The sequence below is a fragment of the Nematostella vectensis genome, chromosome 8 (genome assembly GCF_932526225.1).
Source record: "Nematostella vectensis chromosome 8, jaNemVect1.1, whole genome shotgun sequence".
Taxonomy (NCBI): domain Eukaryota; kingdom Metazoa; phylum Cnidaria; class Anthozoa; order Actiniaria; family Edwardsiidae; genus Nematostella; species Nematostella vectensis.
The window spans coordinates 8,286,165-8,313,506 of NC_064041.1; the positions used below are offsets into that span (position 1 = coordinate 8,286,165).

Here is a 27,342-nt window from a genome sequence, read left to right on the forward strand (position 1 = left end):
CCAATAAAGATTGTGTTTGTACAAAATTTCAAAACTACTCGCGCAAAATTTTAGAGACTCTCTTGCAAGCTAAAAACTTTGTTTGATTGTTTTCAATGTGTCTTTATGATTTTGCGTTTGTATTTAAATATCCTGGAAAACAGTTCAGAATCAGCCATATGCAGCTTCATGTGGTTTAGTTCTGATTACTGGGGGATTAGCTCAAATGGTAGAGCGCCCGCTTAGCATGCGGGAGGTACCAGGATCGATACCCGGATTCTCCAGAGTTTTTCGCTTGCTAAAGAGAAATCCATTTTTTAGGCAATTTCGACTAAGTTAGACTGTAAATAACGCCTATTTGAATAATAAAAAGCGTTTTAGAATTTGATTTTCAACCACCTCAGAAGACAGGTCTTATCAATCAAATCGACACGAATTTATTTTGTACTGTATCTGGAAATATTCTGCTGCTAAACAGGACGGCACTGGTGGTTCAGTGGTAGAATTCTCGCCTGCCACGCGGGAGGCCCGGGTTCGATCCCCGGCCAGTGCAATGTTTATTTTGTTTTTGGCTGGAAAACATCAAATGCAATTGTCAGTACCTATATTTTCTATTAAACTCCTGTGTTGTGTACTTAAATCGGTAAACTGCAAATTAAAAGCATAGCTTTAACACAAGAAACAAAACCGATTTTCCTTCCAAAGGCTTCAATGGTTAGCAGAGTGGCGCAGTGGAAGCGTGCTGGGCCCATAACCCAGAGGTCCGAGGATCGAAACCTTGCTCTGCTAGAGGTGCGTCATTTTTTTGGCGCTGATATCAAGAAGATAAACAAACATTAGCAATTGTATTCGAGCCAAAAAAGATTGTGTTTGTACAAAATTTCAAAACTACTCGCGCAAAATTATAGAGACTCTCTTGCAAGCAAAAAACTTTGTTTGATTGTTTTCAATGTGTCTTTATGATTTTGCGTTTGTATTTAAAAATCCTGGAAAACAGTTCAGAATCAGCCATTTGCAGCTTCATGTGGTTTAGTTCTGATTACTGGGGGATTAGCGCAAATGGTAGAGCGCCGCTTAGCATGCGGGAGGTACCGGGATCGATACCCGGATTCTCCAGATTTTTTCGCTTGGTAAAGAGAAATCCATTTTATTAGGCAATTTCGACTAAGTTAGAGTGCAAATAATGCCTATTGGAATAATAAAAAGCGTTTTAGAATTTGATTTTCAACCACCTCAGAAGACAGGTCTTATCAATCAAATCGACACGAATTTATTTTGTACTGTATCTGGAAATATTCTGCTGCTAAACAGGAAGGCACTGGTGGTTCAGCGGTAGAATTCTCGCCTGCCACGCGGGAGGCCCGGGTTCGATTCCCGGCCAGTGCAATGTTAATTTTGTTTTTGGCTGGAAAACATCAAATGCAAATGTCAGTACCTATATTTTCTATTAAACTCCTGTGTTGTGTACTTAAATCGGTAAACTGCAAATTAAAAGCACAGCTTTAACACAAGAAACAAAACCGATTTTCCTTCCAAAGGCTTCAATGGTTAGCAGAGTGGCGCAGTGGAAGCGTGCTGGGCCCATAACCCAGAGGTCCGAGGATCGAAACCTTGCCTTGCTAGAGGTGCGTCATTTTTTTGGCGCTGATATCAAGAAGATAAACAAACATTAGCAATTGTATTCGAGCCAAAAAAGATTGTGTTTGTACAAAATTTCAAAACTACTCGCGCAAAATTATAGAGACTCTCTTGCAAGCTAAAAACTTTGTTTGATTGTTTTCAATGTGTCTTTATGATTTTGCGTTTGTATTTAAATATTCTGGAAAACAGTTCAGAATCAGCCATATGCAGCTTCATGTGGTTTAGTTCTGATTACTGGGGGATTAGCTCAAATGGTAGAGCGCCCGCTTAGCATGAGCGAGGTACCGGGATCGATACCCGGATTCTCCAGAGTTTTTCTCTTGTTAAAGAGAAATCCATTTTTTAGGCAATTTCGACTAAGTTAGACTGTACATAACGCCTATTGGAATAATAAAAAGCGTTTTAGAATTTCATTTTCAACCACCTCAGAAGACAGGTCTTATCAATCAAATCGACACGAATTTATTTTTTAATGTATCTGGAAATATTCTGCTGCTAAACAGGAAGGCTCTGGTGGTTCAGTGGTAGAATTTTCGCCTGCCACGCTAGAGGCCCGGGTTCGATTCCCGGCCAGTGCAATGTTTATTTTGTTTTTGGCTGGAAAACATCAAATGCAAATGTCAGTACCTATATTTTCTATTAAACTCCTGTGTTGTGTACTTAAATCGGTAAACTGTAGATTAAAAGCATAGCTTTAACACAAGAAACAAAACCGAATTTCCTCCCCAATGCTTCTGTGGTCAGCAGAGTGGCGCAGTGGAAGCGTGCTGGGCCCATAACCCAGAGGTCCGAGGATCGAAACCTTGCTCTGCTAGAGGTGCGTCTTTTTTTTGGCGCTGATATCAAGAAGATAAACAAACATTAGCAATTGTATTCGAGCCAAAAAAGATTGTGTTTGTACAAAATTTCAAAACTACTCGCGCAAAATTATAGAGACTCTCTTGCAAGCTAAAAACTTTGTTTGATTGTTTTCAATGTGTCTTTATGATTTTGCGTTTGTATTTAAATATCCTGGAAAACAGTTCAGAATCAGCCATATGAAGCTTCATGTGGTTTAGTTCTAATTACTGGGGGATTAGCTCAAATGGTAGAGCGACCGCTTAGCATGCGGGAGGTATCGGGATCGATACCCGGATTCTCCAGATTTTTTTCGCTTGGTAAAGAAAAATCCATTTTTTAGGCAATTTCGACTAAGTTAGAGTGCAAATAATGCCTATTGGAATAATAAAAAGCGTTTTAGAATTTGATTTTAAACCACCTCAGAAGACAGGTCTTATCATTCAAATCGACACGAATTTATTTTGTACTGTATCTGGAAATATTCTGCTGCTAAACAGGACGGCACTGGTGGTTCAGTGGTAGAATTCTCGCCTGCCACGCGGGAGGCCCGGGTTCGATTCCCGGCCAGTGCAATGTTTATTTTGTTTTTGGCTGGAAAACATCAAATGCAAATGTCAGTACCTATATTTTCTATTAAACTCCTGTGTTGTGTACTTAAATCGGTAAACTGTAGATTAAATGCATAGCTTTAACACAAGAAACAAAACCGAATTTCCTCCCCAATGCTTCTGTGGTCAGCAGAGTGGCGCAGTGGAAGCGTGCTGGGCCCATAACACAGAGGTCCGAGGATCGAAACCTTTCTCTGCTAGAGGTGCGTCAATTTTTTGGCGCTGATATCAAGAAGAGAAACAAAACATTAGCAATTGTATTCGTGCCAAAAAAGATTGTGTTTGTACAAAATTTCAAAACTACTCGCGCAAAATTTTAGAGACTCTCTTGCAAGCTAAAAACTTTGTTTGATTGTTTTCAATGTGTCTTTATGATTTTGCGTTTGTATTTAAATATCCTGGAAAACAGTTCAGAATCAGCCATATGCAGCTTCATGTGGTTTAGTTCTGATTACTGGGGGATTAGCTCAAATGGTAGAGCGCCCGCTTAGCATGCGGGAGGTACCGGGATCGATACCCGGATTCTCCAGAGTTTTTCGCTTGCTAAAGAGAAATCCATTTTTTAGGCAATTTCGACTAAGTTAGACTGTAAATAACGCCTATTTGAATAATAAAAACCGTTTTAGAATTTGATTTTCAACCACCTCAGAAGACAGGTCTTATCAATCAAATCGACACGAATTTATTTTATACTGTATCTGGAAATATTCTGCTGCTAAACAGGAAGGCTCTGGTGGTTCAGTGGTAGAATTCTCGCCTGCCACGCTGGAGGCCCGGGTTCGATCCCCGGCCAGTGCAATGTTTATTTTGTTTTTGGCTGGAAAACATCAAATGCAAATGTCAGTACCTATATTTTCTATTAAACTCCTGTGTTGTGTACTTAAATCGGTAAATTGTAGATTAAAAGCATAGCTTTAACACAAGAAACAAAACCGAATTTCCTCCCCAATGCTTCTGTGGTCAGCAGAGTGGCGCAGTGGAAGCGTGCTGGGCCCATAACCCAGAGGTCCGAGGATCGAAACCTTGCTCTGCTAGAGGTGCGTCTTTTTTTTGGCGCTGATATCAAGAAGATAAACAAACATTAGCAATTGTATTCGAGCCAAAAAAGATTGTGTTTGTACAAAATTTCAAAACTACTCGCGCAAAATTATAGAGACTCTCTTGCAAGCTAAAAACTTTGTTTGATTGTTTTCAATGTGTCTTTATGATTTTGCGTTTGTATTTAAATATCCTGGAAAACAGTTCAGAATCAGCCATATGCAGCTTCATGTGGTTTAGTTCTAATTACTGGGGGATTAGCTCAAATGGTAGAGCGACCGCTTAGCATGCGGGAGGTATCGGGATCGATACCCGGATTCTCCAGATTTTTTTCGCTTGGTAAAGAGAAATCCATTTTTTAGGCAATTTCGACTAAGTTAGAGTGCAAATAATGCCTATTGGAATAATAAAAAGCGTTTTAGAATTTGATTTTCAACCACCTCAGAAGACAGGTCTTATCATTCAAATCGACACGAATTTATTTTGTACTGTATCTGGAAATATTCTGCTGCTAAACAGGACGGCACTGGTGGTTCAGTGGTAGAATTCTCGCCTGCCACGCGGGAGGCCCGGGTTCGATTCCCGGCCAGTGCAATGTTTATTTTGTTTTTGGCTGGAAAACATCAAATGCAAATGTCAGTACCTATATTTTCTATTAAACTCCTGTGTTGTGTACTTAAATCGGTAAACAGTAGATTAAATGCATAGCTTTAACACAAGAAACAAAACCGAATTTCCTCCCCAATGCTTCTGTGGTCAGCAGAGTGGCGCAGTGGAAGCGTGCTGGGCCCATAACCCAGAGGTCCGAGGATCGAAACCTTTCTCTGCTAGAGGTGCGTCAATTTTTTGGCGCTGATATCAAGAAGAGAAACAAAACATTAGCAATTGTATTCGTGCCAATAAAGATTGTGTTTGTACAAAATTTCAAAACTACTCGCGCAAAATTTTAGAGACTCTCTTGCAAGCTAAAAACTTTGTTTGATTGTTTTCAATGTGTCTTTATGATTTTGCGTTTGTATTTAAATATCCTGGAAAACAGTTCAGAATCAGCCATATGCAGCTTCATGTGGTTTAGTTCTGATTACTGGGGGATTAGCTCAAATGGTAGAGCGCCCGCTTAGCATGCGGGAGGTACCGGGATCGATACCCGGATTCTCCAGAGTTTTTCGCTTGCTAAAGAGAAATCCATTTTTTAGGCAATTTCGACTAAGTTAGACTGTAAACAACGCCTATTTGAATAATAAAAACCGTTTTAGAATTTGATTTTCAACCACCTCAGAAGACTTGTCTTATCAATCAAATCGACACGAATTTATTTTATACTGTATCTGGAAATATTCTGCTGCTAAACAGGAAGGCTCTGGTGGTTCAGTGGTAGAATTCTCGCCTGCCACGCTGGAGGCCCGGGTTCGATCCCCGGCCAGTGCAATGTTTATTTTGTTTTTGGCTGGAAAACATCAAATGCAAATGTCAGTACCTATATTTTCTATTAAACTCCTGTGTTGTGTACTTAAATCGGTAAATTGTAGATTAAAAGCATAGCTTTAACACAAGAAACAAAACCGAATTTCCTCCCCAATGCTTCTGTGGTCAGCAGAGTGGCGCAGTGGAAGCGTGCTGGGCCCATAACTCAGAGGTCCGAGGATCGAAACCTTGCTCTGCTAGAGGTGCGTCAATTTTTTGGCGCTGATATCAAGAAGATAAACAAACATCAGCAATTGTATTCGAGCCAAAAAAGATTGTGTTAGTACAAAATTTCAAAACTACTCGCGCAAAATTATAGAGACTCTCTTGCAAGCTAAAAACTTTGTTTGATTGTTTTCAATGTGTCTTTATGATTTTGCGTTTGTATTTAAATATCCTGGAAAACAGTTCAGAATCAGCCATATGCAGCTTCATGTGGTTTAGTTCTGATTACTGGGGGATTAGCTCAAATGGTAGAGCGCCCGCTTAGCATGCGGGAGGTACCGGGATCGATACCCGGATTCTCCAGATTTTTTTCGCTTGGTAAAGAGAAATCCATTTTTTAGGCAATTTCGACTAGGTTAGAGTGCAAATAATGCCTATTGGAATAATAAAAAGCGTTTTAGAATTTGATTTTCAACCACCTCAGAAGACAGGTCTTATCAATCAAATCGACACGAATTTATTTTGTACTGTATCTGGAAATATTCTGCTGCTAAACAGGACGGCACTGGTGGTTCAGTGGTAGAATTCTCGCCTGCCACGCGGGAGGCCCGGGTTCGATTCCCGGCCAGTGCAATGTTTATTTTGTTTTTGGCTGGAAAACATCAAATGCAAATGTCAGTACCTATATTTTCTATTAAACTCCTGTGTTGTGTACTTAAATCGGTAAACTGTAGATTAAAAGCATAGCTTTAACACAAGAAACAAAACCGAATTTCCTCCCCAATGCTTCTGTGGTCAGCAGAGTGGCGCAGTGGAAGCGTGCTGGGCCCATAACCCAGAGGTCCGAGGATCGAAACCTTGCTCTGCTAGAGGTGCGTCAATTTTTTGGCGCTGATATCAAGAAGAGAAACAAAACATTAGCAATTGTATTCGAGCCAATAAAGATTGTGTTTGTACAAAATTTCAAAACTACTCGCGCAAAATTATAGAGACTCTCTTGCAAGCTAAAAACTTTGTTTGATTGTTTTCAATGTGTCTTTATGATTTTGCGTTTGTATTTAAATATCCTGGAAAACAGTTCAGAATCAGCCATATGCAGCTTCATGTGGTTTAGTTCTGATTACTGGGGGATTAGCTCAAATGGTAGAGCGCCCGCTTAGCATGCGGGAGGTACCGGGATCGATACCCGGATTCTCCAGAGTTTTTCGCTTGCTAAAGAGAAATCCATTTTTTAGGCAATTTCGACTAAGTTAGACTGTAAATAACGCCTATTTGAATAATAAAAACCGTTTTAGAATTTGATTTTCAACCACCTCAGAAGACAGGTCTTATCAATCAAATCGACACGAATTTATTTTATACTGTATCTGGAAATATTCTGCTGCTAAACAGGAAGGCTCTGGTGGTTCAGTGGTAGAATTCTCGCCTGCCACGCTGGAGGCCCGGGTTCGATCCCCGGCCAGTGCAATGTTTATTTTGTTTTTGGCTGGAAAACATCAAATGCAAATGTCAGTACCTATATTTTCTATTAAACTCCTGTGTTGTGTACTTAAATCGGTAAATTGTAGATTAAAAGCATAGCTTTAACACAAGAAACAAAACCGAATTTCCTCCCCAATGCTTCTGTGGTCAGCAGAGTGGCGCAGTGGAAGCGTGCTGGGCCCATAACCCAGAGGTCCGAGGATCGAAACCTTGCTCTGCTAGAGGTGCGTCATTTTTTTGGCGCTGATATCAAGAAGATAAACAAACATCAGCAATTGTATTCGAGCCAAAAAAGATTGTGTTAGTACAAAATTTCAAAACTACTCGCGCAAAATTATAGAGACTCTCTTGCAAGCTAAAAACTTTGTTTGATTGTTTTCAATGTGTCTTTATGATTTTGCGTTTGTATTTAAATATCCTGGAAAACAGTTCAGAATCAGCCATATGCAGCTTCATGTGGTTTAGTTCTGATTACTGGGGGATTAGCTCAAATGGTAGAGCGCCCGCTTAGCATGCGGGAGGTACCGGGATCGATACCCGGATTCTCCAGATTTTTTTCGCTTGGTAAAGAGAAATCCATTTTTTAGGCAATTTCGACTAAGTTAGAGTGCAAATAATGCCTATTGGAATAATAAAAAGCGTTTTAGAATTTGATTTTCAACCACCTCAGAAGACAGGTCTTATCAATCAAATCGACACGAATTTATTTTGTACTGTATCTGGAAATATTCTGCTGCTAAACAGGACGGCACTGGTGGTTCAGTGGTAGAATTCTCGCCTGCCACGCGGGAGGCCCGGGTTCGATTCCCGGCCAGTGCAATGTTTATTTTGTTTTTGGCTGGAAAACATCAAATGCAAATGTCAGTACCTATATTTTCTATTAAACTCCTGTGTTGTGTACTTAAATCGGTAAACTGTAGATTAAAATCATAGCTTTAACACAAGAAACAAAACCGAATTTCCTCCCCAATGCTTCTGTGGTCAGCAGAGTGGCGCAGTGGAAGCGTGCTGGGCCCATAACCCAGAGGTCCGAGGATCGAAACCTTGCTCTGCTAGAGGTGCGTCAATTTTTTGGCGCTGATATCAAGAAGAGAAACAAAACATTAGCAATTGTATTCGAGCCAATAAAGATTGTGTTTGTACAAAATTTCAAAACTACTCGCGCAAAATTATAGAGACTCTCTTGCAAGCTAAAAACTTTGTTTGATTGTTTTCAATGTGTCTTTATGATTTTGCGTTTGTATTTAAATATCCTGGAAAACAGTTCAGAATCAGCCATATGCAGCTTCATGTGGTTTAGTTCTGATTACTGGGGGATTAGCTCAAATGGTAGAGCGCCCGCTTAGCATGCGGGAGGTACCGGGATCGATACCCGGATTCTCCAGAGTTTTTCGCTTGCTAAAGTGAAATCCATTTTTTAGGCAATTTCGACTAAGTTAGACTGTAAATAACGCCTATTGGAATAATAAAAAGCGTTTTAGAATTTGATTTTCAACCACCTCAGAAGACAGGTCTTATCAATCAAATCGGCACGAATTTATTTTTTTACTGTATCTGGAAATATTCTGCTGCTAAACAGGAAGGCTCTGGTGGTTCAGTGGTAGAATTCTCGCCTGCCACGCTGGAGGCCCGGGTTCGATTCCCGGCCAGTGCAATGTTTATTTTGTTTTTGGCTGGAAAACATCAAATGCAAATGTCAGTACCTATATTTTCTATGAAACTCCTGTGTTGTGTACCTAAATCAGTAAACTGCAAATTAAAACCATAGCTTTAACACAAGAAACAAAACCTAATTTCCTCCCCAAGTCTTCAATCGTTAGCAGAGTGGCGCAGTGGAAGCGTGCTGGGCCCATAACCCAGAGGTCCGAGGATCAAAACCTTGCTCTGCTAGAGGTGCGTCATTTTTTTGTCGCTGATATCAAAAAGAGAAACAAAACATTAGCAATTGTATTCGAGCCAATAAAGATTGTGTTTGTACAAAATTTGAAAACTACTCGCGCAAAATTGTAGACTCTCTTGCAAGCTAAATACTTTGTTTGATTGTTTTCAATGTGTCTTTATGATTTTGCGTTTGTAGTTAAATATCCTGGAAAACAGTTCAGAATCAGCCATATGCAGCTTCATGTGGTTTAGTTCTGATTACTGGGGGATTAGCTCAAATGGTAGATCGCCCGCTTAGCATGCGGGAGGTACCGGGATCGATACCCGGATTCTCCAGATTTTTTCGCTTGGTAAAGAGAAATCCATTTTTTAGGCAATTTCGACTAAGTTAGAGTGCAAATAATGCCTATTGGAATAATAAAAACCGTTTTAGAATTTGATTTTCAACCACCTCAGAAGACAGGTCTTATCAATCAAATCGACACGAATTTATTTTATACTGTATCTGGAAATATTCTGCTGCTAAACAGGAAGGCTCTGGTAGTTCAGTGGTAGAATTCTCGCCTGCCACGCTGGAGGCCCGGGTTCGATCCCCGGCCAGTGCAATGTTTATTTTGTTTTTGGCTGGAAAACATCAAATGCAAATGTCAGTACCTATATTTTCTATTAAACTCCTGTGTTGTGTACTTAAATCGGTAAATTGTAGATTAAAAGCATAGCTTTAACACAAGAAACAAAACCGAATTTTCTCCCCAATGCTTCTGTGGTCAGCAGAGTGGCGCAGTGGAAGCGTGCTGGGCCCATAACCCAGAGGTCCGAGGATCGAAACCTTGCTCTGCTAGAGGTGCGTCATTTTTTTGGCGCTGATATCAAGAAGATAAACAAACATCAGCAATTGTATTCGAGCCAAAAAAGATTGTGTTAGTACAAAATTTCAAAACTACTCGCGCAAAATTATAGAGACTCTCTTGCAAGCTAAAAACTTTGTTTGATTGTTTTCAATGTGTCTTTATGATTTTGCGTTTGTATTTAAATATCCTGGAAAACAGTTCAGAATCAGCCATATGCAGCTTCATGTGGTTTAGTTCTGATTACTGGGGGATTAGCTCAAATGGTAGAGCGCCCGCTTAGCATGCGGGAGGTACCGGGATCGATACCCGGATTCTCCAGATTTTTTTCGCTTGGTAAAGAAAAATCCATTTTTTAGGCAATTTCGACTAAGTTAGAGTGCAAATAATGCCTATTGGAATAATAAAAAGCGTTTTAGAATTTGATTTTCAACCACCTCAGAAGACAGGTCTTATCAATCAAATCGACACGAATTTATTTTGTACTGTATCTGGAAATATTCTGCTGCTAAACAGGACGGCACTGGTGGTTCAGTGGTAGAATTCTCGCCTGCCACGCGGGAGGCCCGGGTTCGATTCCCGGCCAGTGCAATGTTTATTTTGTTTTTGGCTGGAAAACATCAAATGCAAATGTCAGTACCTATATTTTCTATTAAACTCCTGTGTTGTGTACTTAAATCGGTAAACTGTAGATTAAAAGCATAGCTTAAACACACTCAGGTAGATTAAGGCAAGGGCTTTACCGTACAATGCAGCAGAAAATCGAAAATAATCAATAAAATATTCATGGTTGCATGTATTGTCTTCAAAATTGTAAGGATTATATGATTCTTAATCCTTAATCTGGAGATTCGAAAAAAAGTTTTCTATGAAAGATGATACCTTGAAATACTACACTATAAAAACAGATATGGAGGGCCCATCGAATTTCGAGAAAGTCCAGTAAGAAGATTCATAAAATAAGCATTCCAATATTTTTATATGATAACTAAGGGATCATATAAGCTAGAATCAGTTGGATCGCTACGGACAAGAGTTTAGGTCGCATTAAATAAAATTACTACAAAAAATACGTCTTCGAATTCAATTATCTGACCGGCCTTTACCTCGAATTTAAGACTTGTTTTACAACAGGTCGTACTCATCCACCTATATTCTACAAGATATACACGAATTGTTGAAGTTGAGACTGCTTTTATTCTAATAAGTCTTGATTTTGAACTGGACTTCGTGCATTTCCAAGTCCAACTATCCGTGCTGAAGCGTCCGCAGCCATTTTGTTTATACGCCGCCAAAGGAACTGGGCACTACAAATGAGTGTTTCTATAGGAATGGATCAGCGAATGGGAACTGAGGAACTCATTTACAAGGCTAGGGTACCAAGTAAAACATGGCGGACGAAGGAAAGGGAAATATCACAGAAGCCGGCGATGTAGGCTGTTTCCCATCGAGAATAAGTGTTTATTTTATGCCAATTAGCTGAAACCTTAGTCATTTGTTATTATATGTATTGTTTGTTTCCAATTTGATTAAATTCAATTTAATATAGGGTACGAATTTGTATCTACCTGTGTTTTATTTTGATGAATGACGCAGCGTAATTTTGCTTGTCTTAGAAGCAAATAAGTTTCTCCTAAGCTTTAGAATTGGGCAACGTCTAATATTTAACCCAATATGCGTAATTCAACTCCTATAATACCCAAAACGTGACAGATTTTATCAGCCGCAATAAAAACAAGCTCAAATTTAGGCGGGATTTTCGAAACGATTTATTGAGTTTACGGTCAAATCAAGTATTTCTCCTCAAATATACTATACTGTGTAGTAATGGCGGGGACTTTTGGTTGTGGATTTGCACGAGTTGCGGTAAAACAGAGCTACCAGAAAGAAAACGGGAAGCTCGAGAAAAAAATAGAGCAGCGTTGGCTAAGTTATCTGCACAAATTTGGCGGGGAGTTCCAACGTGTATTCCATGTCGACTTCACCACGTTCAGAAAGAGATCGCAGGCGCTAAACAACTCCATACGAAGAATAACACCATCTGCACGGGCAAGGTACATTGAGCACTTTTCTTCGTTTAAATGGCAATCCCTGACAGAGAAAGAAAAAAAGAAGCACACTCTCCGTGATTGCAATGGATGCCTGACACACCATTACCCAATGCATTCCCTGCTGGCTTCCATTCCAAATAATGTAAAAAAAACAATCATAAACACTAAACCAGCCTTGGCTTTAATCAAGGAAGCGAAAAAGCAAGGAAAGGGAAAGAACAATCCGAGAGCAAGCGCCAAAGCTGCAAAATCGATCGCTAAGAATATATGTGCTAGCATCTCCGGTCCTTTTGAAAAACTGACTGGAATGACCTTTGCCGAGGCTCAAACCAAAGTCCCAAGTCTAGGCCTGCAACTAAAAAAATCTCGAAATCAGCTCAAACAAGAAAGGCGGCAGAGGGCGCTTACGGAAAAGATACACCTGCAAACACTGATGGCAAAGCAGGATTGCGATGTTCTCCTGGCCACGAGGCAGTCGTATTCTCAACGGGAAAAACAACGACTTGCTCTCTACTTTGAGACAAAAAGCGAGGCGTCGTCTCGTGTACTAAAGAGGAGGCACCTCGAAAACAACGGGAAATGTAAAAAAAAGCGACATTCACCACCACCATGTGAAGTTGACTTTGACAAAGAAGGACTTCTCGGGGAAGTTAATGACATGGCAGACAATACACAGGTTACAGGTTTGTTTATTTATTTTTTACCAAATACATGTAACGTCAAACATTTTTTCCCCTTCTATCTCATCTATATTTTTCTTCATCCTTTTCCCTCATTTATATATATATATATATATATATATATATATATATATATATATATATATATATATATATATATATATATATATATATATATATATATATATATATATATATATATATATATATATATTGAATCATTACATTTATTTCACAGATCAACTTCTCTGACCTAGCAAGAAGGTACGGCGTCTCCACTGAAACAAAACTGGGCAACATGGTTGTCAAGGAGTTCCTTGAGAGTGAAGGGGTAGACCTAAAGAGATTCCAGACCTACCACCGAGCCAACGCACCCCGCATACGGAGAAAACTCCAGAGGATGTATGGTGGGGAGGTGACTGTCCCAGTTCCAAGGACAAATGAGAAGATAAAAGAAACATTGCAGGTAAAACAACTCCTAACATAGTATCTTAATCCACTTTATTCATTTGCTAATGAATAAAAAAAATAGATTAAAAATAAGGCCCTTTCTTATTTTCTAAACATAATATTTTTGTTTCTATAGGCTAAAATAGAAAGCGGGGAGTATGTTCTCGGGGAACTGGTAGTTCCAAGAACATACAAAAAGCTTCTGCTGCAGCCAGATGGTTCCCTAAAAGAAGAGAGCTTCACGGTGTCTGGGCGGAAGATCCCACTCAGAGAGATACGGAGAAGGGAGCTTGAGAGGCAGGAGAGTCTGGGCTTAGTGCGAAACCATAGTGACTCACACTATGCCAGTCTTTCCACCGCGGAGGTCAAACAAAGACTGAAAAATATCGGTGAGCTGGTTCCAGACCATGAAGATGCTAAGGAGAAGCTAAAAAGGCTCGAGAGCACCAGGCACATCATGGTTTGGAGTGATAACTCAACAGCAATGAACCATGGCCATATTCTTTTGCTCGTTCAGTTTCTGTACGATCCAGCATTTTTTTATACAAGCGATGAAATGAAAGAATGTGGCCATGGTGATGTTGATGTTATCAGTCTAGTGGAGAAGCCTCATGTTTACGTCATTGGGCGATGTGGCTCTTCTGAAGCAGAGAAGCTGTGTTACATAGAAACAAGAGTAGAATGCTTGATGGACATGGGACACAAATGTTCCACTTCAACAGGTAGAGAGGTAAATGACATTATGCGCTTCTTCCATGGTGATGGCCCCGAACAGCAGTTTGAGAGTGGAGAGCAGAAAGGTGGTAATGCTGGCTGCAGTGCTTGCAGTGGTGACACAAGAATGTATTCTAATTTAACATATTGTTTCCGGCGTCCAGAGCTCTCACTTGCAGATCGCAAGGCAAAAGTGCTTGCAGGCCCTGCAGGAAAAAACAAAAGAAATGCTGGAGTTAAGCCCTTCCATAATTTAAAGATAAAGGAGCTGGAGGTGGAATGCAGGGCCAGGGGCATAGCAGACTTCGGCTGCAGGAAGAGCCTTCAGGACAATCTAAGTCAAGAGCTTGGGGGAATTCAACGTGTACCGGCCTTGATGTTTGCTCACCAAGAGAAAGAGCTAGAAGAAATCAACATAGGTATGGAAAATAACTTTAACATTTCGAAAAATGATAAAAAGGGGGGTTTGATGTGGAATGGGGGAATTTGTATTGAGTAGCAAGCAAATCAGATCACAATATTTACAATGCTATGCAAATTGACTTTTACATTAACATATAAAGTGGACACCAATGTTCACATCATTATAGCAAATATTGAATAAGATTGAAATTATTTATCTTACACTTTACCTTTTTTTCAGGATTCTACGAAGTTCTTCCAACTGAACCACTACATGATGTCAAGGAACACATCTCAAACATAGTTGAAGAACTGCCTCTGCACCTAGAAAAACAAGAAAAACAAGAATTTGAAAGGGTAAAAGCTACTGTCACTGGCACTAAAGACAAGCTAAGAGGCACAGACATGAGGCATCTATGCGCTGTTCTTGGAAAGCAAATGAGAGGTGAGTTACACATTGTACTTAAAGGAAACACAATCAAGATCAAGTTAAAATAATTGCATGTTAGCTAAATTATGACAGCAAACCTGCAAATTTTCTATTAAACATTAATAATTATTAGAGAGTTGATAATAACAGAAAAAGTAGCGGATAAAGTAAATTTACTCAAAATGGTTTTGTTTTATTTGACAGGTGTCATGTCTGAGAAACCACAAACAGTCTTTGATACTCTAACAGAAGTGTCAGGACTATTGTATAGCCACCCAAGCAAAAGATGTCCAAGAGATATTTTGCGTCTCCACAACCAGAGCTTCCTTCATGCCATGACTTTGAAAGAGGTTATCAAGGAAACAAAGTCCTTGACCAATCGAAAGCTGTATGGGCGCTACTTCCACTCTCTTGTTGTCCATTCCCCAATCCAGTCAAGACTGGTCAGTGGTCGATCTGTAAATACTGAACAGCAGGAGCGCCACTTTAACACCTTCTCTGCAATAGCAGAAAATACCTCGAGCAGACGTCCTGGTGAAATAATCACACCCGGCCTAGTTCGTATGCAGGCTGAACTAAAGCTAGCTGACCAACACAGAAACACCTTGAGTGAACAAGAATCCAAAATCAACAGTATTGCCAAGTCATCATCTGCACTATCCAACTCAATCATTACAAACAGATATATTCTTCGACACCCTAATGATTATCAGGCTCACCTGGAGCGCATCTCAGATTTTCTTTTGTGTGGAGAGGGTGTATGGTGGAGGCAAGTTGCTAGTGGTGTGGAGTTTTTTGATGGCCCCCAAGAGTTAGGTTCAAGGACAGCTGGTCCACCACTTCATCACTTTAGATCACAGACAATAAAATCAGAAAGAAGTTATCTACAAGAGTGCTGGGACAAGTGCTTGACCAATGATATTCCAATTCCACACTACAAAGTCAAGATATATGATGATGATGGTGATTTAAAAGTGAGCAAGCTCACTGGGTTTTTTAATGATGATGATAAAGAGAAAGAGGAGGAAGACAGAGCAGAGGAGTGTGAAGAAACTGAAGCTCACATAATAAGCATGCAAGAGGAAGTGAATGATGATGAAACTGAAGAGGAGGCAGACATGAAGGGATATGATGAAGACATTGTAGACCTTCAGCCCCAGGATAAAGAAGAAGATGGAGAAGTAATTGAAGAGAAATTAGATGACCTGCAGACACAGTGCCACATAAACACCGGCTCACATGAGGCAATTCATCAGCCCCCACCTGAACAGCCTGTCTCTCACAACCAGTCTGTTAGTCAAGCTCAATCATCTTTTACTTTAAAATCAACTCTGGCTAATAATGTTCTCAAATGCATCCCAAGTGATTCTCATGCTGTGAGAACTCTGGACAAGGCTAGGACACAATTGAGAGAGCATCCCTTTGATAAGGATATCCAAAGGAAATACGAAACCACACTGGCTAAAATCAAAACAAAAGTGCTCTCAGCTCATTCCCAGCTCAAAGAAGAAGTAATGCGCTGGGAAAAAACGTTCTTCCTTCGAAAATGCACTGAACCCACATCAGATGACATTTCTGAAGACCCCAAAATAAGTAAAGTCAAGCAAAAATTATATCTTTGTCGCAAACTACTAAAGCACTGGAAAATCACTGCTTAAAATTGTGAGCCTACATTTCTGTGACTTTTTGTAAATAATATATCTGTCTGACATAAATCAATGCTTTTATCGCGGCTATGTTTTTATAATTTAACGACAAACAGAACATGTCACGATTAAAGCCTGTAATTTTATTTAAGCTTACTTAATAGTCCTCAGATAAGAATGTAATATAGATTATTTTATAACAAAATTATAGAGTTTAGAGGAGCCTTCCATCAGAAAAATGCTACATTTTTAATAAAAATGACGGCTCGTCTCATAAATATAGATTTAGAATTCCCTCATCGATGAATTATGTTGTTTGCTCTACATAACTAGTATTGTTATGATATTTGAGGAGCTTGATAAATGGTACGGATAAAAAGAGAACTTACCTCTTGAACTTTAATTCGGGTCTCCATCGGTTCAACGTCTTTCTTTCCCTAAAGAAGTAGCTTCCGCTTCACAAAAAAGCTTTCATGTACGAATTATGCGAACAACACGGTGACGGGCACACACAGTACCAATGTTCCGCTGACCATGTATAACGATGGCGCACATCTTAGGTATCGTATGACGCAAAGGTCAATCGCTGACAGGAAAGGCGATCAATTTACTTATCCCCCACTACATGAGAAAATTTGACCCGTGCCTTAATCTACCTGAGCAAGAAACAAAACCGAATTTCCTCCTCAATCCTTCTGTGGTCAGCAGAGTGGCGCAGTGGAACCGTGCTGGGCCCATAACCCAGAGGTCCGAGGATCGAAACCTTGCTCTGCTAGAGGTGCGTCATTTTTTTGGCGCTGATATCAAGAAGATTTACAAACATTAGCAATTGTATTCGAGCCAAAAAAGATTGTGTTTGTACAAAATTTCAAAACTACTCGCGCAAAATTATAGAGACTCTTGCAAGCTAAAAACTTTGTTTGATTGTTTTCAATGTGTCTTTATGATTTTGCGTTTGTAGTTAAATATCCTGGAAAACAGTTCAGAATCAGCCATATGCAGCTTCATGTGGTTTAGTTCTGATTACTGGGGGATTAGCTCAAATGGTAGAGCGCCCGCTTAGCATACGGGAGGTACCGGGATCGATACCCGGATTCTCCAGATTTTTTCGCTTTGTAAAGAGAAATCCATTTTTTAGGCAATTTCGACTAAGTTAGAGTGCAAATAATGCCTATTGGAATAATAAAAAGCGTTTAAGAAATTGATTTTCCACCACCTCAGAAGACAGGTCTTATCAATCAAATCGACACGAATTTATTTTATACTGTATCTGGAAATATTCTGCTGCTAAACAGGAAGGCACTGGTGGTTCAGTGGTAGAATTCTCGCCTGCCACGCGGGAGGCCCGGGTTCGATTCCCGGCCAGTGCAATGTTTATTTTTTTTTTTTTTGGCTGGAAAACATCAAATGCAAATGTCAGTATCTATATTTTCTATTAAACTCCTGTGTTGTGTACTTAAATCGGTAAACTGGAGATTAAAAGCATAGCTTAAACACAAGAAACAAAACCGAATTTCCTCCTCAATCCTTCTGTGGTCAGCAGAGTGGTGCAGTGGAAGCGTGCTGGGCCCATAACCCAGAGGTCCGAGGATCGAAACCTTGCACTGCTAGAGGTGCGTCATTTCTTTGGCGCTGATATCAAGAAGATTTACAAACATTAGCAATTGTATTCGAGCCAAAAAAGATTGTGTTTGTACAAAATTTTAAAACTACTCGCGCAAAATAATAGAGACTCTCTTGCAAGCTAAATACTTTGTTTGATTGTTTTCAATGTGTCTTTATGATTTTGCGTTTGTAGTTGAATATCCTGGAAAACAGTTCAGAATCAGCCATATGCAGCTTCATGTGGTTTAGTTCTGATTACTGGGGGATTAGCTCAAATGGTAGAGCGCACGCTTAGCATACGGGAGGTACCGGGATCGATACCCGGATTCTCCAGATTTTTTCGCTTTGTAAAGAGAAATCCATTTTTTAGGCAATTTCGACTAAGTTAGAGTGCAAATAATGCCTATTGGAATAATAAAAAGCGTTAAAGAATTTGATTTTCCACCACCTCAGAAGACAGGTCTTATCAATCAAATCGACACGAATTTATTTTGTACTGTATCTGGAAATATTCTGCTGCTAAACAGGAAGGCACTGGTGGTTCAGTGGTAGAATTCTCGCCTGCCACGCGGGAGGCCCGGGTTCGATTCCCGGCCAGTGCAATGTTTATTTTTTTTTTGGCTGGAAAACATCAAATGCAAATGTCAGTATCTATATTTTCTATTAAACTCCTGTGTTGTGTACATAAATCGGTAAACTGTAGATTAAAAGCATAGCTTAAACACAAGAAACAAAACCGAATTTCCTCCTCAATCCTTCTGTGGTCAGCAGAGTGGCGCAGTTGAAGCGTGCTGGGCCCATAACCCAGAGGTCCGAGGATCGAAACCTTGCTCTGCTAGACGTGCGTCAGTTTTTTGTCGCTGAGATCAAGAAGAGAAACAACACATTAGCAATTGTATTCGAGCCAATAAAGATTGTGTTTGTACAAAATTTCAAAACTACTCGCGCAAAATTATAGACTCTCTTGCAAGCTAAAAACTTTGTTTGATTGTTTTCAATGTGTCTTTATGATTTTGCGTTTGTATATAAATATCCTGGAAAGCAGTTCAGAATCAGCCATATGCAGCTTCATGTGCTTTAGTTCTGATTACTGGTTAATTAGCTCAAATGGTAGAGCGCCCGCTTAGCATGCGGGAGGTACCGGGATCGATACCCGGATTCTCCAGATTTTTTCGCTTTCTAAAGAGAAATCCATTTTTTAGGCCATTTCGACTAAGTTAGAGTGCAAATAATGCCTATTGGAATAATAAAAAGCGTTTAAGAATTTGATTTTCCACCACCTCAGAAGACAGGTCTTATCAATCAAATCGACACGAATTTATTTTATACTGTATCTGGAAATATTCTGCTGCTAAACAGGAAGGCACTGGTGGTTCAGTGGTAGAATTCTCGCCTGCCACGCGGGAGGCCCGGGTTCGATTCCCGGCCAGTGCAATGTTTATTTTTTTTTTGGCTGGAAAACATCAAATGCAAATGTCAGTATCTATATTTTCTATTAAACTCCTGTGTTGTGTACTTAAATCGGTAAACTGTAGATTAAAAGCATAGCTTTAACACAAGAAACAAAACCGAATTTCCTCCCCAAGGCTTCTATCGTTAGCAGAGTGGCGCAGTGGAAGCGTGCTGGGCCCATAACCCAGAGGTCCGAGGATCGAATCCTTGCTCTGCTACAGGTGCGTCATTTTTTTGTCGCTGATATCAAGAAGAGAAACAAAACATTAGCAATTGTATTCGAGCCAATAAAGATTGTGTTTGTACAAAATTTCAAAACTACACGCGCAAAATTATAGAGACTCTCTTGCAAGCTAAAAACTTTGTTTGATTGTTTTCAACGTGTCTTTTTGATTTTGCGTTTGTATATAAATATCCTGGAAAGCAGTTCAGAATCAGCCATATGCAGCTTCATGTGCTTTAGTTCTGATTACTGGTTAATTAGCTCAAATGGTAGAGCGCCCGCTTAGCATGCGGGAGGTACCGGGATCGATACCCGGATTCTCCAGATTTTTTCGCTTTCTAAAGAGAAATCCATTTTTTAGGCCATTTCGACTAAGTTAGAGTGCAAATAATGCCTATTGGAATAATAAAAAGCGTTTAAGAATTTGATTTTCCACCACCTCAGAAGACAGGTCTTATCAATCAAATCGACACGAATTTATTTTATACTGTATCTGGAAATATTCTGCTGCTAAACAGGAAGGCACTGGTGGTTCAGTGGTAGAATTCTCGCCTGCCACGCGGGAGGCCCGGGTTCGATTCCCGGCCAGTGCAATGTTTATTTTTTTTTTGGCTGGAAAACATCAAATGCAAATGTCAGTATCTATATTTTCTATTAAACTCCTGTGTTGTGTACTTAAATCGGTAAACTGTAGATTAAAAGCATAGCTTAAACACAAGAAACAAAACCGAATTTCCTCCTCAATCCTTCTGTGGTCAGCAGAGTGGCGCAGTGGAAGCGTGCTGGGCCCATAACCCAGAGGTCCGAGGATCGAAACCTTGCTCTGCTAGAGGTGCGTCATTTTTTTGGCGCTGATATCAAGAAGATTTACAAACATTAGCAATTGTATTCGAGCCAAAAAAGATTGTGTTTGTACAAAATTTCAAAACTACTCGCGCAAAATTATAGAGACTCTCTTGCAAGCTAAAAACTTTGTTTGATTGTTTTCAATGTGTCTTTATGATTTTGCGTTTGTAGTTAAATATCCTGGAAAACAGTTCAGAATCAGCCATATGCAGCTTCATGTGGTTTAGTTCTGATTACTGGGGGATTAGCTCAAATGGTAGAGCGCCCGATTAGCATACGGGAGGTACCGGGATCGATACCCGGATTCTCCAGATTTTTTCGCTTGGTAAAGAGAAATCCATTTTTTAGGCAATTTCGACTAAGTTAGAGTGCAAATAATGCCTATTGGAATAATAAAAAGCGTTTAAGAATTTGATTTTCCACCACCTCAGAAGACAGGTCTTATCAATCAAATCGACACGAATTTATTTTATACTGTATCTGGAAATATTCTGCTGCTAAACAGGAAGGCACTGGTGGTTCAGTGGTAGAATTCTCGCCTGCCACGCGGGAGGCCCGGGTTCGATTCCCGGCCAGTGCAATGTTTAATTTTTTTTTTTTTTGGCTGGAAAACATCAAATGCAAATGTCAGTATCTATATTTTCTATTAAACTCCTGTGTTGTGTACTTAAATCGGTAAACTGTAGATTAAAAGCATAGCTTAAACACAAGAAACAAAACCGAATTTCCTCCTCAATCCTTCCGTGGTCAGCAGAGTGGCGCAGTGGAAGCGTGCTGGGCCCAAAACCCAGAGGTCCGAGGATCGAAACCTTACTCTGCTAGAGGTGCGTCATTTTTTTGGCGCTGATATCAAAAAGATTTACAAACATTAGCAATTGTATTCGAGCCAAAAAATATTGTGTTTGTACAAAATTTCAAAACTACTCGCGCAAAATTATAGAGACTCTCTTGCAAGCTAAAAACTTTGTTTGATTGTTTTCAATGTGTCTTTATGATTTTGCGTTTGTAGTTAAATATCCTGGAAAACAGTTCAGAATCAGCCATATGCAGCTTCATGTGGTTTAGTTCTGATTACTGGGGGATTAGCTCAAATGGTAGAGCGCCCGCTTAGCATGCGGGAGGTACAGGGATCGATACCCGGATTCTCTAGATTTTTTCGCTTGGTAAAGAGAAATCCATTTTTTGCTAAACAGGAAGGCACTGGTGGTTCAGTGGTAGAATTCTCGCCCGCCACGCGGGAGGCCCGGGTTCGATTCCCGGCCAGTGCAATGTTTATTTTGTTTTTGGCTGGAAAACATCAAATGCAAATGTCAGTATCTATATTTTCTATTAAACTCCTATGTTGTGTACTTAAATCGGTAAACTGTAGATTAAAAGCATAGCTTAAACACAAGAAACAAAACCGAATTTTCTCCTCAATCCTTCTGTGGTCAGCAGAGTGGCGCAGTGGAAGCGTGCTGGGCCCATAACCCAGAGGTCCGAGGATCGAAACCTTGCTCTGCTAGAGGTGCGTCAGTTTTTTGTCGCTGAGATCAAGAAGAGAAACAACACATTAGCAATTGTATTTGAGCCAATAAAGATTGTGTTTGTACAAAATTTCAAAACTACTCGCGCAAAATTATAGACTCTCTTGCAAGCTAAAAACTTTGTTTGATTGTTTTCAATGTGTCTTTATGATTTTGCGTTTGTATTTAAATATCCTGGAAAGCAGTTCAGAATCAGCCATATGCAGCTTCATGTGGTTTAGTTCTGATTACTGGGGGATTAGCTCAAATGGTAGAGCGCCCGCTTAGCATGCGGGAGGTACCGGGATCGATACCCGGATTCTCCAGATTTTTTCGCTTGGTGAAGAGAAATCCATTTTTTAGGCAATTTCGACTAAGTTAGAGTGCAAATAATGCCTATTGGAATAATAAAAAGTGTTTTAGAATTTGATTTTCAACCACCTCAGAAGACAGGTCTTATAAATCAATTCGACACGAATTTATTTTGTACTGTATCTGGAAATATTCTGCTGCTAAACAGGAAGGCACTGGTGGTTCAGTGGTAGAATTCTCGCCTGCCACGCGGGAGGCCCGATTTTCCTTCCAAAGGCTTCAATGGTTAGCAGAGTGGCGCAGTGGAAGCGTGCTGGGCCCATAACCCAGAGGTCCGAGGATCGAAACCTTGCTCTGCTAGAGGTGCGTCATTTTTTTGGCGCTGATATCAAGAAGATTTACAAACATTAGCAATTGTATTCGAGCAAAAAAAGATTGTGTTTGTACAAAATTTCAAAACTACTCGCGCAAAATTATAGAGACTCTCTTGCAAGCTAAAAACTTTGTTTGATTGTTTTCAATGTGTCTTTATGATTTTGCGTTTGTAGTTAAATATCCTGGAAAACAGTTCAGAATCAGCCATATGCAGCTTCATGTGGTTTAGTTCTGATTACTGGGGGATTAGCTCAAATGGTAGAGCGCCCGCTTAGCATGCGGGAGGTACCGGGATCGATACCCGGATTCTCCAGATTTTTTCGCTTGGTAAAGAGAAATCCATTTTTTAGGCAATTTCGACTAAGTTAGAGTGCAAATAATGCCTATTGGAATAATAAAAAGCGTTTAAGAATTTGATTTTCAACCACCTCAGAAGACAGGTCTTATCAATCAAATCGACACGAATTTATTTTGTACTGTATCTGGAAATATTCTGCTGTTAAACATGAAGGCACTGGTGGTCCAGTGGTAGAATTCTCGCCTGCCACGCGGGAGGCCCGGGTTCGATTCCCGGCCAGTGCAATGTTTATTTTTTTTTTTTGGCTGGAAAACATCAAATGCAAATGTCAGTATCTATATTTTCTATTAAACTCCTGTGTTGTGTACTTAAATCGGTAAACTGTAGATTAAAAGCATAGCTTAAACACAAGAAACAAAACCGAATTTCCTCCTCAATCCTTCCGTGGTCAGCAGAGTGGCGCAGTGGAAGCGTGCTGGGCCCATAACCCAGAGGTCCGAGGATCGAAACCTTGCTCTGCTAGAGGTGCGTCATTTTTTTGGCGCTGATATCAAGAAGATTTACAAACATTAGCAATTGTATTCGAGCCAAAAAAGATTGTGTTTGTACAAAATTTCAAAACTACTCGCGCAAAATTATAGAGACTCTCTTGCAAGCTAAAAACTTTGTTTGATTGTTTTCAATGTGTCTTTATGATTTTGCGTTTGTAGTTAAATATCCTGGAAAACAGTTCAGAATCAGCCATATGCAGCTTCATGTGGTTTAGTTCTGATTACTGGGGGATTAGCTCAAATGGTAGAGCGCCCGCTTAGCATGCGGGAGGTACCGGGATCGATACCCGGATTCTCCAGATTTTTTCGCTTGGTAAAGAGAAATCCATTTTTTTGCTAAACAGGAAGGCACTGGTGGTTCAGTGGTAGAATTCTCGCCTGCCACGCGGGAGGCCCGGGTTCGATTCCCGGCCAGTGCAATGTTTATTTTGTTTTTGGCTGGAAAACATCAAATGCAAATGTCAGTACCTATATTTTCTATTAAACTCCTGTGTTGTGTACTTAAATCGGTAAACTGTAGATTAAAAGCATAGCTTTAACACAAGAAACAAAACCGAATTTCCTCCCCAATGCTTCTGTGGTCAGCAGAGTGGCGCAGTGGAAGCGTGCTGGGCCCATAACCCAGAGGTCCGAGGATCGAAACCTTGCTCTGCTAGAAGTGCGTAATTTTTTTGTCGCTGATATCAAGAAGAGAAACAAAACATTAGCAATTGTATTCGAGCCAATAAAGATTGTGTTTGTACAAAATTTCAAAACTACTCGCGCAAAATTATAGAGACTCTCTTGCAAGCTAAAAACTTTGTTTGATTGTTTTCAATGTGTCTTTATGATTTTGCGTTTGTATTTAAATATCCTGGAAAGCAGTTCAGAATCAGCCATATGCAGCTTCATGTGCTTTAGTTCTGATTACTGGGGAATTAGCTCAAATGGTAGAGCGCCCGCTTAGCATGCGGTAGGTACCGGGATCGATACCCGGATTCTCTAGATTTTTTCGCTTTTTAAAGAGAAATCCATTTTTTAGGCAATTTCGACTAATTAGAGTGCAAATAATGCCTATTGGAATAATAAAAAGCGTTTAAGAATTTGATTTTCCACCACCTCAGAAGACAGGTCTTATCAATCAAATCGACACGAATTTATTTTATACTGTATCTGGAAATATTCTGCTGCTAAACAGGAAGGCACTGGTGGTTCAGTGTTATAATTCTCGGCTGCCACGCGGGAGGCACGGGTTCGATTCCCGGCCAGTGCAATGTTTATTTTTTTTTTTTGGCTGGAAAACATCAAATGCAAATGTCAGTATCTATATTTTCTATTAAACTCCTGTGTTGTGTACTTAAATCGGTAAACTGTAGATTAAAAGCATAGCTTAAACACAAGAAACAAAACCGAATTTCCTCCTCAATCCTTCTGTGGTCAGCAGAGTGGCGCAGTGGAAGCGTGCTGGGCCCATAACCCAGAGGTCCGAGGATCGAAACCTTGCTCTGCTAGAGGTGCGTCAGTTTTTTGTCGCTGATATCAAGAAGAGAAACAACACATTAGCAATTGTATTTGAGCCAATAAAGATTGTGTTTGTACAAAATTTCAAAACTACTCGCGCAAAATTATAGACTCTCTTGCAAGCTAAAAACTTTGTTTGATTGTTTTCAATGTGTCTTTATGATTTTGCGTTTGTATTTAAATATCCTGGAAAACAGTTCAGAATCAGCCATATGCAGCTTCATGTGGTTTAGTTCTGATTACTGAGGGGATTAGCTCAAATGGTAGAGCGCCCGCTTAGCATGCGGGAGGTACCGGGATCGATACCCGGATTCTCCAGATTTTTTCGCTTGGTAAAGAGAAATCCATTTTTTAGGCAATTTCGACTAAGTTAGAGTGCAAATAATGCCTATTGGAATAATAAAAAGTGTTTTAGAATTTGATTTTCAACCACCTCAGAAGACAGGTCTTATAAATCAAATCGACACGAATTTATTTTGTACTGTATCTGGAAATATTCTGCTGCTAAACAGGAAGGCACTGGTGGTTCAGTGGTAGAATTCTCGCCTGCCACGCGGGAGGCCCGATTTTCCTTCCAAAGGCTTCAATGGTTAGCAGAGTGGCGCAGTGGAAGCGTGCTGGGCCCATAACCCAGAGGTCCGAGGATCGAAACCTTGCTCTGCTAGAGGTGCGTCATTTTTTTGGCGCTGATATCAAGAAGATTTACAAACATTAGCAATTGTATTCGAGCAAAAAAAGATTGTGTTTGTACAAAATTTCAAAACTACTCGCGCAAAATTATAGAGACTCTCTTGCAAGCTAAAAACTTTGTTTGATTGTTTTCAATGTGTCTTTATGATTTTGCGTTTGTAGTTAAATATCCTGGAAAACAGTTCAGAATCAGCCATATGCAGCTTCATGTGGTTTAGTTCTGATTACTGGGGGATTAGCTCAAATGGTAGAGCGCCCGCTTAGCATGCGGGAGGTACCGGGATCGATACCCGGATTCTCCAGATTTTTTCGCTTGGTAAAGAGAAATCCATTTTTTAGGCAATTTCGACTAAGTTAGAGTGCAAATAATGCCTATTGGAATAATAAAAAGCGTTTTAGAATTTGATTTTCAACCACCTCAGAAGACAGGTCTTATCAATCAAATCGACACGAATTTATTTTGTACTGTATCTGGAAATATTCTGCTGCTAAACAGGAAGGCACTGGTGGTTCAGTGGTAGAATTCTCGCCTGCCACGCGGGAGGCCCGGGTTCGATTCCCGGCTAGTGCAATGTTTATTTTGTTTTTGGCTGGAAAACATCAAATGCAAATGTCAGTACCTATATTTTCTATTAAACTCCTGTGTTGTGTACTTAAATCGGTAAACTGCAAATTAAAAGCATACACTGTTAGTTTCAGAGAGTAGTTTTAACTCCAAAAAGGGAGTAAAAAAACGAGGTACAGAATGACTCCCTTTTTGGAGTAATTTTTTACTCCCTTTTTTCTACTCCCCCAAGGGAGTAGATTTTACCCCTGTAGGGGAGTAACTAAAGGGAGTGATTTACTAGGTTGCTTGCTATTACTCCATTAAAGGAGTACTATTTACCCTCAAAATGGAGTTATTTTTTACTCCTTTTTTTCCTACTCTCTCAGGGAGTAGATTTTACCCACTTTAGGGGGTAGCTAAGTGGAGTAATTTACTAGGTTGCTTAGAGTTACTCCATTAAAAGAGTACAATTCACCCTCAAAATGGGAGTCAATTTTTACTCCCTATTTTGTTATTTCCCCCTACTAATTGGGTAACTAAAGGGATGATTTCAACACCCCCCCCCCCTGTTTTTACAAAATGGCCGTTTAAACTCCACCTACTTCAGGGGTTAATACTGGAGAAAGTAGAGTAATTTAGAAACACCAAGGAAAAGACGTTATTATGAATTTGACTAATCTTTTAATTAAACAATTCAGTTTAAAAAATAACAAAAATATAAGTTGAAAAAATGTTTGAAAAATAATAGTCATTTGACATAAGGTATCCAGGACAAAATTACTAACAAGTGTCCCAACATAACAAAGCTGAAACAAACATAACACAATATTATTTTTCTATAACAACTTTAACAGCTTTTGAACAGACCCTTTTTGGCGTCATTACGGTTTTCCAAAAGAACTGCCTCCTCCTCCATCTTTGTATGTTCAGATAAGAAGCTAGAAGCCTAATGCCTCTATATGCACCATTTAAATTTGAACCTGGTAGGCTAGCTTGAAAAGATAACTAGGTTCTTCATATGCAGGGTTTACTGTGATCAGAATATACGGACAAAAACCAACTACAGTAACATTAGATATTCAAAATAAATATCTGGACAAATTTTAGGTGCAAGACTGA

At 39.8% G+C, this 27,342-nt stretch overlaps 1 protein-coding gene, 1 long non-coding RNA gene and 33 other non-coding genes across 35 annotated transcripts; 34 read left to right on the forward strand and 1 right to left on the reverse strand.

The window, feature by feature from the left end:
- Positions 1–461: 461 nt before the first annotated feature.
- Trnag-gcc lies at positions 462–532 on the forward strand. The gene has a single exon. It is a non-coding gene; the product is annotated as a tRNA-Gly (tRNA).
- A 762-nt stretch (positions 533–1,294) lies between these two features.
- Trnag-gcc lies at positions 1,295–1,365 on the forward strand. The gene has a single exon. It is a non-coding gene; the product is annotated as a tRNA-Gly (tRNA).
- A 762-nt stretch (positions 1,366–2,127) lies between these two features.
- Positions 2,128–2,198, forward strand: Trnag-gcc. Its single transcript has one exon. It is a non-coding gene; the product is annotated as a tRNA-Gly (tRNA).
- A 763-nt stretch (positions 2,199–2,961) lies between these two features.
- Positions 2,962–3,032, forward strand: Trnag-gcc. Its single transcript has one exon. It is a non-coding gene; the product is annotated as a tRNA-Gly (tRNA).
- A 492-nt stretch (positions 3,033–3,524) lies between these two features.
- Positions 3,525–3,597, forward strand: Trnaa-agc. Its single transcript has one exon. It is a non-coding gene; the product is annotated as a tRNA-Ala (tRNA).
- A 198-nt stretch (positions 3,598–3,795) lies between these two features.
- On the forward strand, positions 3,796–3,866 carry Trnag-gcc. Its single transcript has one exon. It is a non-coding gene; the product is annotated as a tRNA-Gly (tRNA).
- Positions 3,867–4,629: 763 nt separating this feature from the next.
- Positions 4,630–4,700, forward strand: Trnag-gcc. The gene has a single exon. It is a non-coding gene; the product is annotated as a tRNA-Gly (tRNA).
- A 492-nt stretch (positions 4,701–5,192) lies between these two features.
- Trnaa-agc lies at positions 5,193–5,265 on the forward strand. The gene has a single exon. It is a non-coding gene; the product is annotated as a tRNA-Ala (tRNA).
- Positions 5,266–5,463: 198 nt separating this feature from the next.
- On the forward strand, positions 5,464–5,534 carry Trnag-gcc. The gene has a single exon. It is a non-coding gene; the product is annotated as a tRNA-Gly (tRNA).
- Positions 5,535–6,025: 491 nt separating this feature from the next.
- On the forward strand, positions 6,026–6,098 carry Trnaa-agc. The gene has a single exon. It is a non-coding gene; the product is annotated as a tRNA-Ala (tRNA).
- Positions 6,099–6,297: 199 nt separating this feature from the next.
- Trnag-gcc lies at positions 6,298–6,368 on the forward strand. The gene has a single exon. It is a non-coding gene; the product is annotated as a tRNA-Gly (tRNA).
- A 492-nt stretch (positions 6,369–6,860) lies between these two features.
- On the forward strand, positions 6,861–6,933 carry Trnaa-agc. Its single transcript has one exon. It is a non-coding gene; the product is annotated as a tRNA-Ala (tRNA).
- Positions 6,934–7,131: 198 nt separating this feature from the next.
- Trnag-gcc lies at positions 7,132–7,202 on the forward strand. The gene has a single exon. It is a non-coding gene; the product is annotated as a tRNA-Gly (tRNA).
- Positions 7,203–7,693: 491 nt separating this feature from the next.
- Trnaa-agc lies at positions 7,694–7,766 on the forward strand. The gene has a single exon. It is a non-coding gene; the product is annotated as a tRNA-Ala (tRNA).
- Positions 7,767–7,965: 199 nt separating this feature from the next.
- On the forward strand, positions 7,966–8,036 carry Trnag-gcc. Its single transcript has one exon. It is a non-coding gene; the product is annotated as a tRNA-Gly (tRNA).
- A 492-nt stretch (positions 8,037–8,528) lies between these two features.
- Trnaa-agc lies at positions 8,529–8,601 on the forward strand. Its single transcript has one exon. It is a non-coding gene; the product is annotated as a tRNA-Ala (tRNA).
- A 199-nt stretch (positions 8,602–8,800) lies between these two features.
- On the forward strand, positions 8,801–8,871 carry Trnag-gcc. Its single transcript has one exon. It is a non-coding gene; the product is annotated as a tRNA-Gly (tRNA).
- A 761-nt stretch (positions 8,872–9,632) lies between these two features.
- On the forward strand, positions 9,633–9,703 carry Trnag-gcc. The gene has a single exon. It is a non-coding gene; the product is annotated as a tRNA-Gly (tRNA).
- Positions 9,704–10,194: 491 nt separating this feature from the next.
- On the forward strand, positions 10,195–10,267 carry Trnaa-agc. The gene has a single exon. It is a non-coding gene; the product is annotated as a tRNA-Ala (tRNA).
- Positions 10,268–10,466: 199 nt separating this feature from the next.
- Trnag-gcc lies at positions 10,467–10,537 on the forward strand. The gene has a single exon. It is a non-coding gene; the product is annotated as a tRNA-Gly (tRNA).
- Positions 10,538–13,161: 2,624 nt separating this feature from the next.
- LOC116603697 lies at positions 13,162–16,970 on the reverse strand. Its single transcript, XR_007312578.1, has 3 exons — positions 16,709–16,970; positions 14,474–14,567; positions 13,162–14,047 (listed from the first exon to the last, which is right to left on the reverse strand). It is a non-coding gene; the product is annotated as an uncharacterized LOC116603697 (long non-coding RNA).
- LOC116611087 lies at positions 14,000–16,645 on the forward strand. Its single transcript, XM_048731592.1, has 3 exons — positions 14,000–14,049; positions 14,474–14,688; positions 14,878–16,645. Exons 2-3 carry the CDS (start codon positions 14,649–14,651, stop codon positions 16,329–16,331), a joined length of 1,494 nt encoding a protein of 497 aa, XP_048587549.1. The 5' UTR covers positions 14,000–14,049; positions 14,474–14,648; the 3' UTR covers positions 16,332–16,645.
- Positions 16,971–17,618: 648 nt separating the features above from the next.
- Positions 17,619–17,689, forward strand: Trnag-gcc. Its single transcript has one exon. It is a non-coding gene; the product is annotated as a tRNA-Gly (tRNA).
- A 766-nt stretch (positions 17,690–18,455) lies between these two features.
- Trnag-gcc lies at positions 18,456–18,526 on the forward strand. Its single transcript has one exon. It is a non-coding gene; the product is annotated as a tRNA-Gly (tRNA).
- A 761-nt stretch (positions 18,527–19,287) lies between these two features.
- Trnag-gcc lies at positions 19,288–19,358 on the forward strand. The gene has a single exon. It is a non-coding gene; the product is annotated as a tRNA-Gly (tRNA).
- Positions 19,359–20,121: 763 nt separating this feature from the next.
- Positions 20,122–20,192, forward strand: Trnag-gcc. Its single transcript has one exon. It is a non-coding gene; the product is annotated as a tRNA-Gly (tRNA).
- A 762-nt stretch (positions 20,193–20,954) lies between these two features.
- Trnag-gcc lies at positions 20,955–21,025 on the forward strand. Its single transcript has one exon. It is a non-coding gene; the product is annotated as a tRNA-Gly (tRNA).
- A 617-nt stretch (positions 21,026–21,642) lies between these two features.
- Positions 21,643–21,713, forward strand: Trnag-gcc. Its single transcript has one exon. It is a non-coding gene; the product is annotated as a tRNA-Gly (tRNA).
- Positions 21,714–22,203: 490 nt separating this feature from the next.
- On the forward strand, positions 22,204–22,276 carry Trnaa-agc. The gene has a single exon. It is a non-coding gene; the product is annotated as a tRNA-Ala (tRNA).
- A 601-nt stretch (positions 22,277–22,877) lies between these two features.
- Trnaa-agc lies at positions 22,878–22,950 on the forward strand. Its single transcript has one exon. It is a non-coding gene; the product is annotated as a tRNA-Ala (tRNA).
- A 198-nt stretch (positions 22,951–23,148) lies between these two features.
- On the forward strand, positions 23,149–23,219 carry Trnag-gcc. Its single transcript has one exon. It is a non-coding gene; the product is annotated as a tRNA-Gly (tRNA).
- A 493-nt stretch (positions 23,220–23,712) lies between these two features.
- Positions 23,713–23,785, forward strand: Trnaa-agc. The gene has a single exon. It is a non-coding gene; the product is annotated as a tRNA-Ala (tRNA).
- A 49-nt stretch (positions 23,786–23,834) lies between these two features.
- On the forward strand, positions 23,835–23,905 carry Trnag-gcc. Its single transcript has one exon. It is a non-coding gene; the product is annotated as a tRNA-Gly (tRNA).
- Positions 23,906–25,905: 2,000 nt separating this feature from the next.
- Trnaa-agc lies at positions 25,906–25,978 on the forward strand. Its single transcript has one exon. It is a non-coding gene; the product is annotated as a tRNA-Ala (tRNA).
- A 198-nt stretch (positions 25,979–26,176) lies between these two features.
- Trnag-gcc lies at positions 26,177–26,247 on the forward strand. The gene has a single exon. It is a non-coding gene; the product is annotated as a tRNA-Gly (tRNA).
- Positions 26,248–27,342: the final 1,095 nt, after the last annotated feature.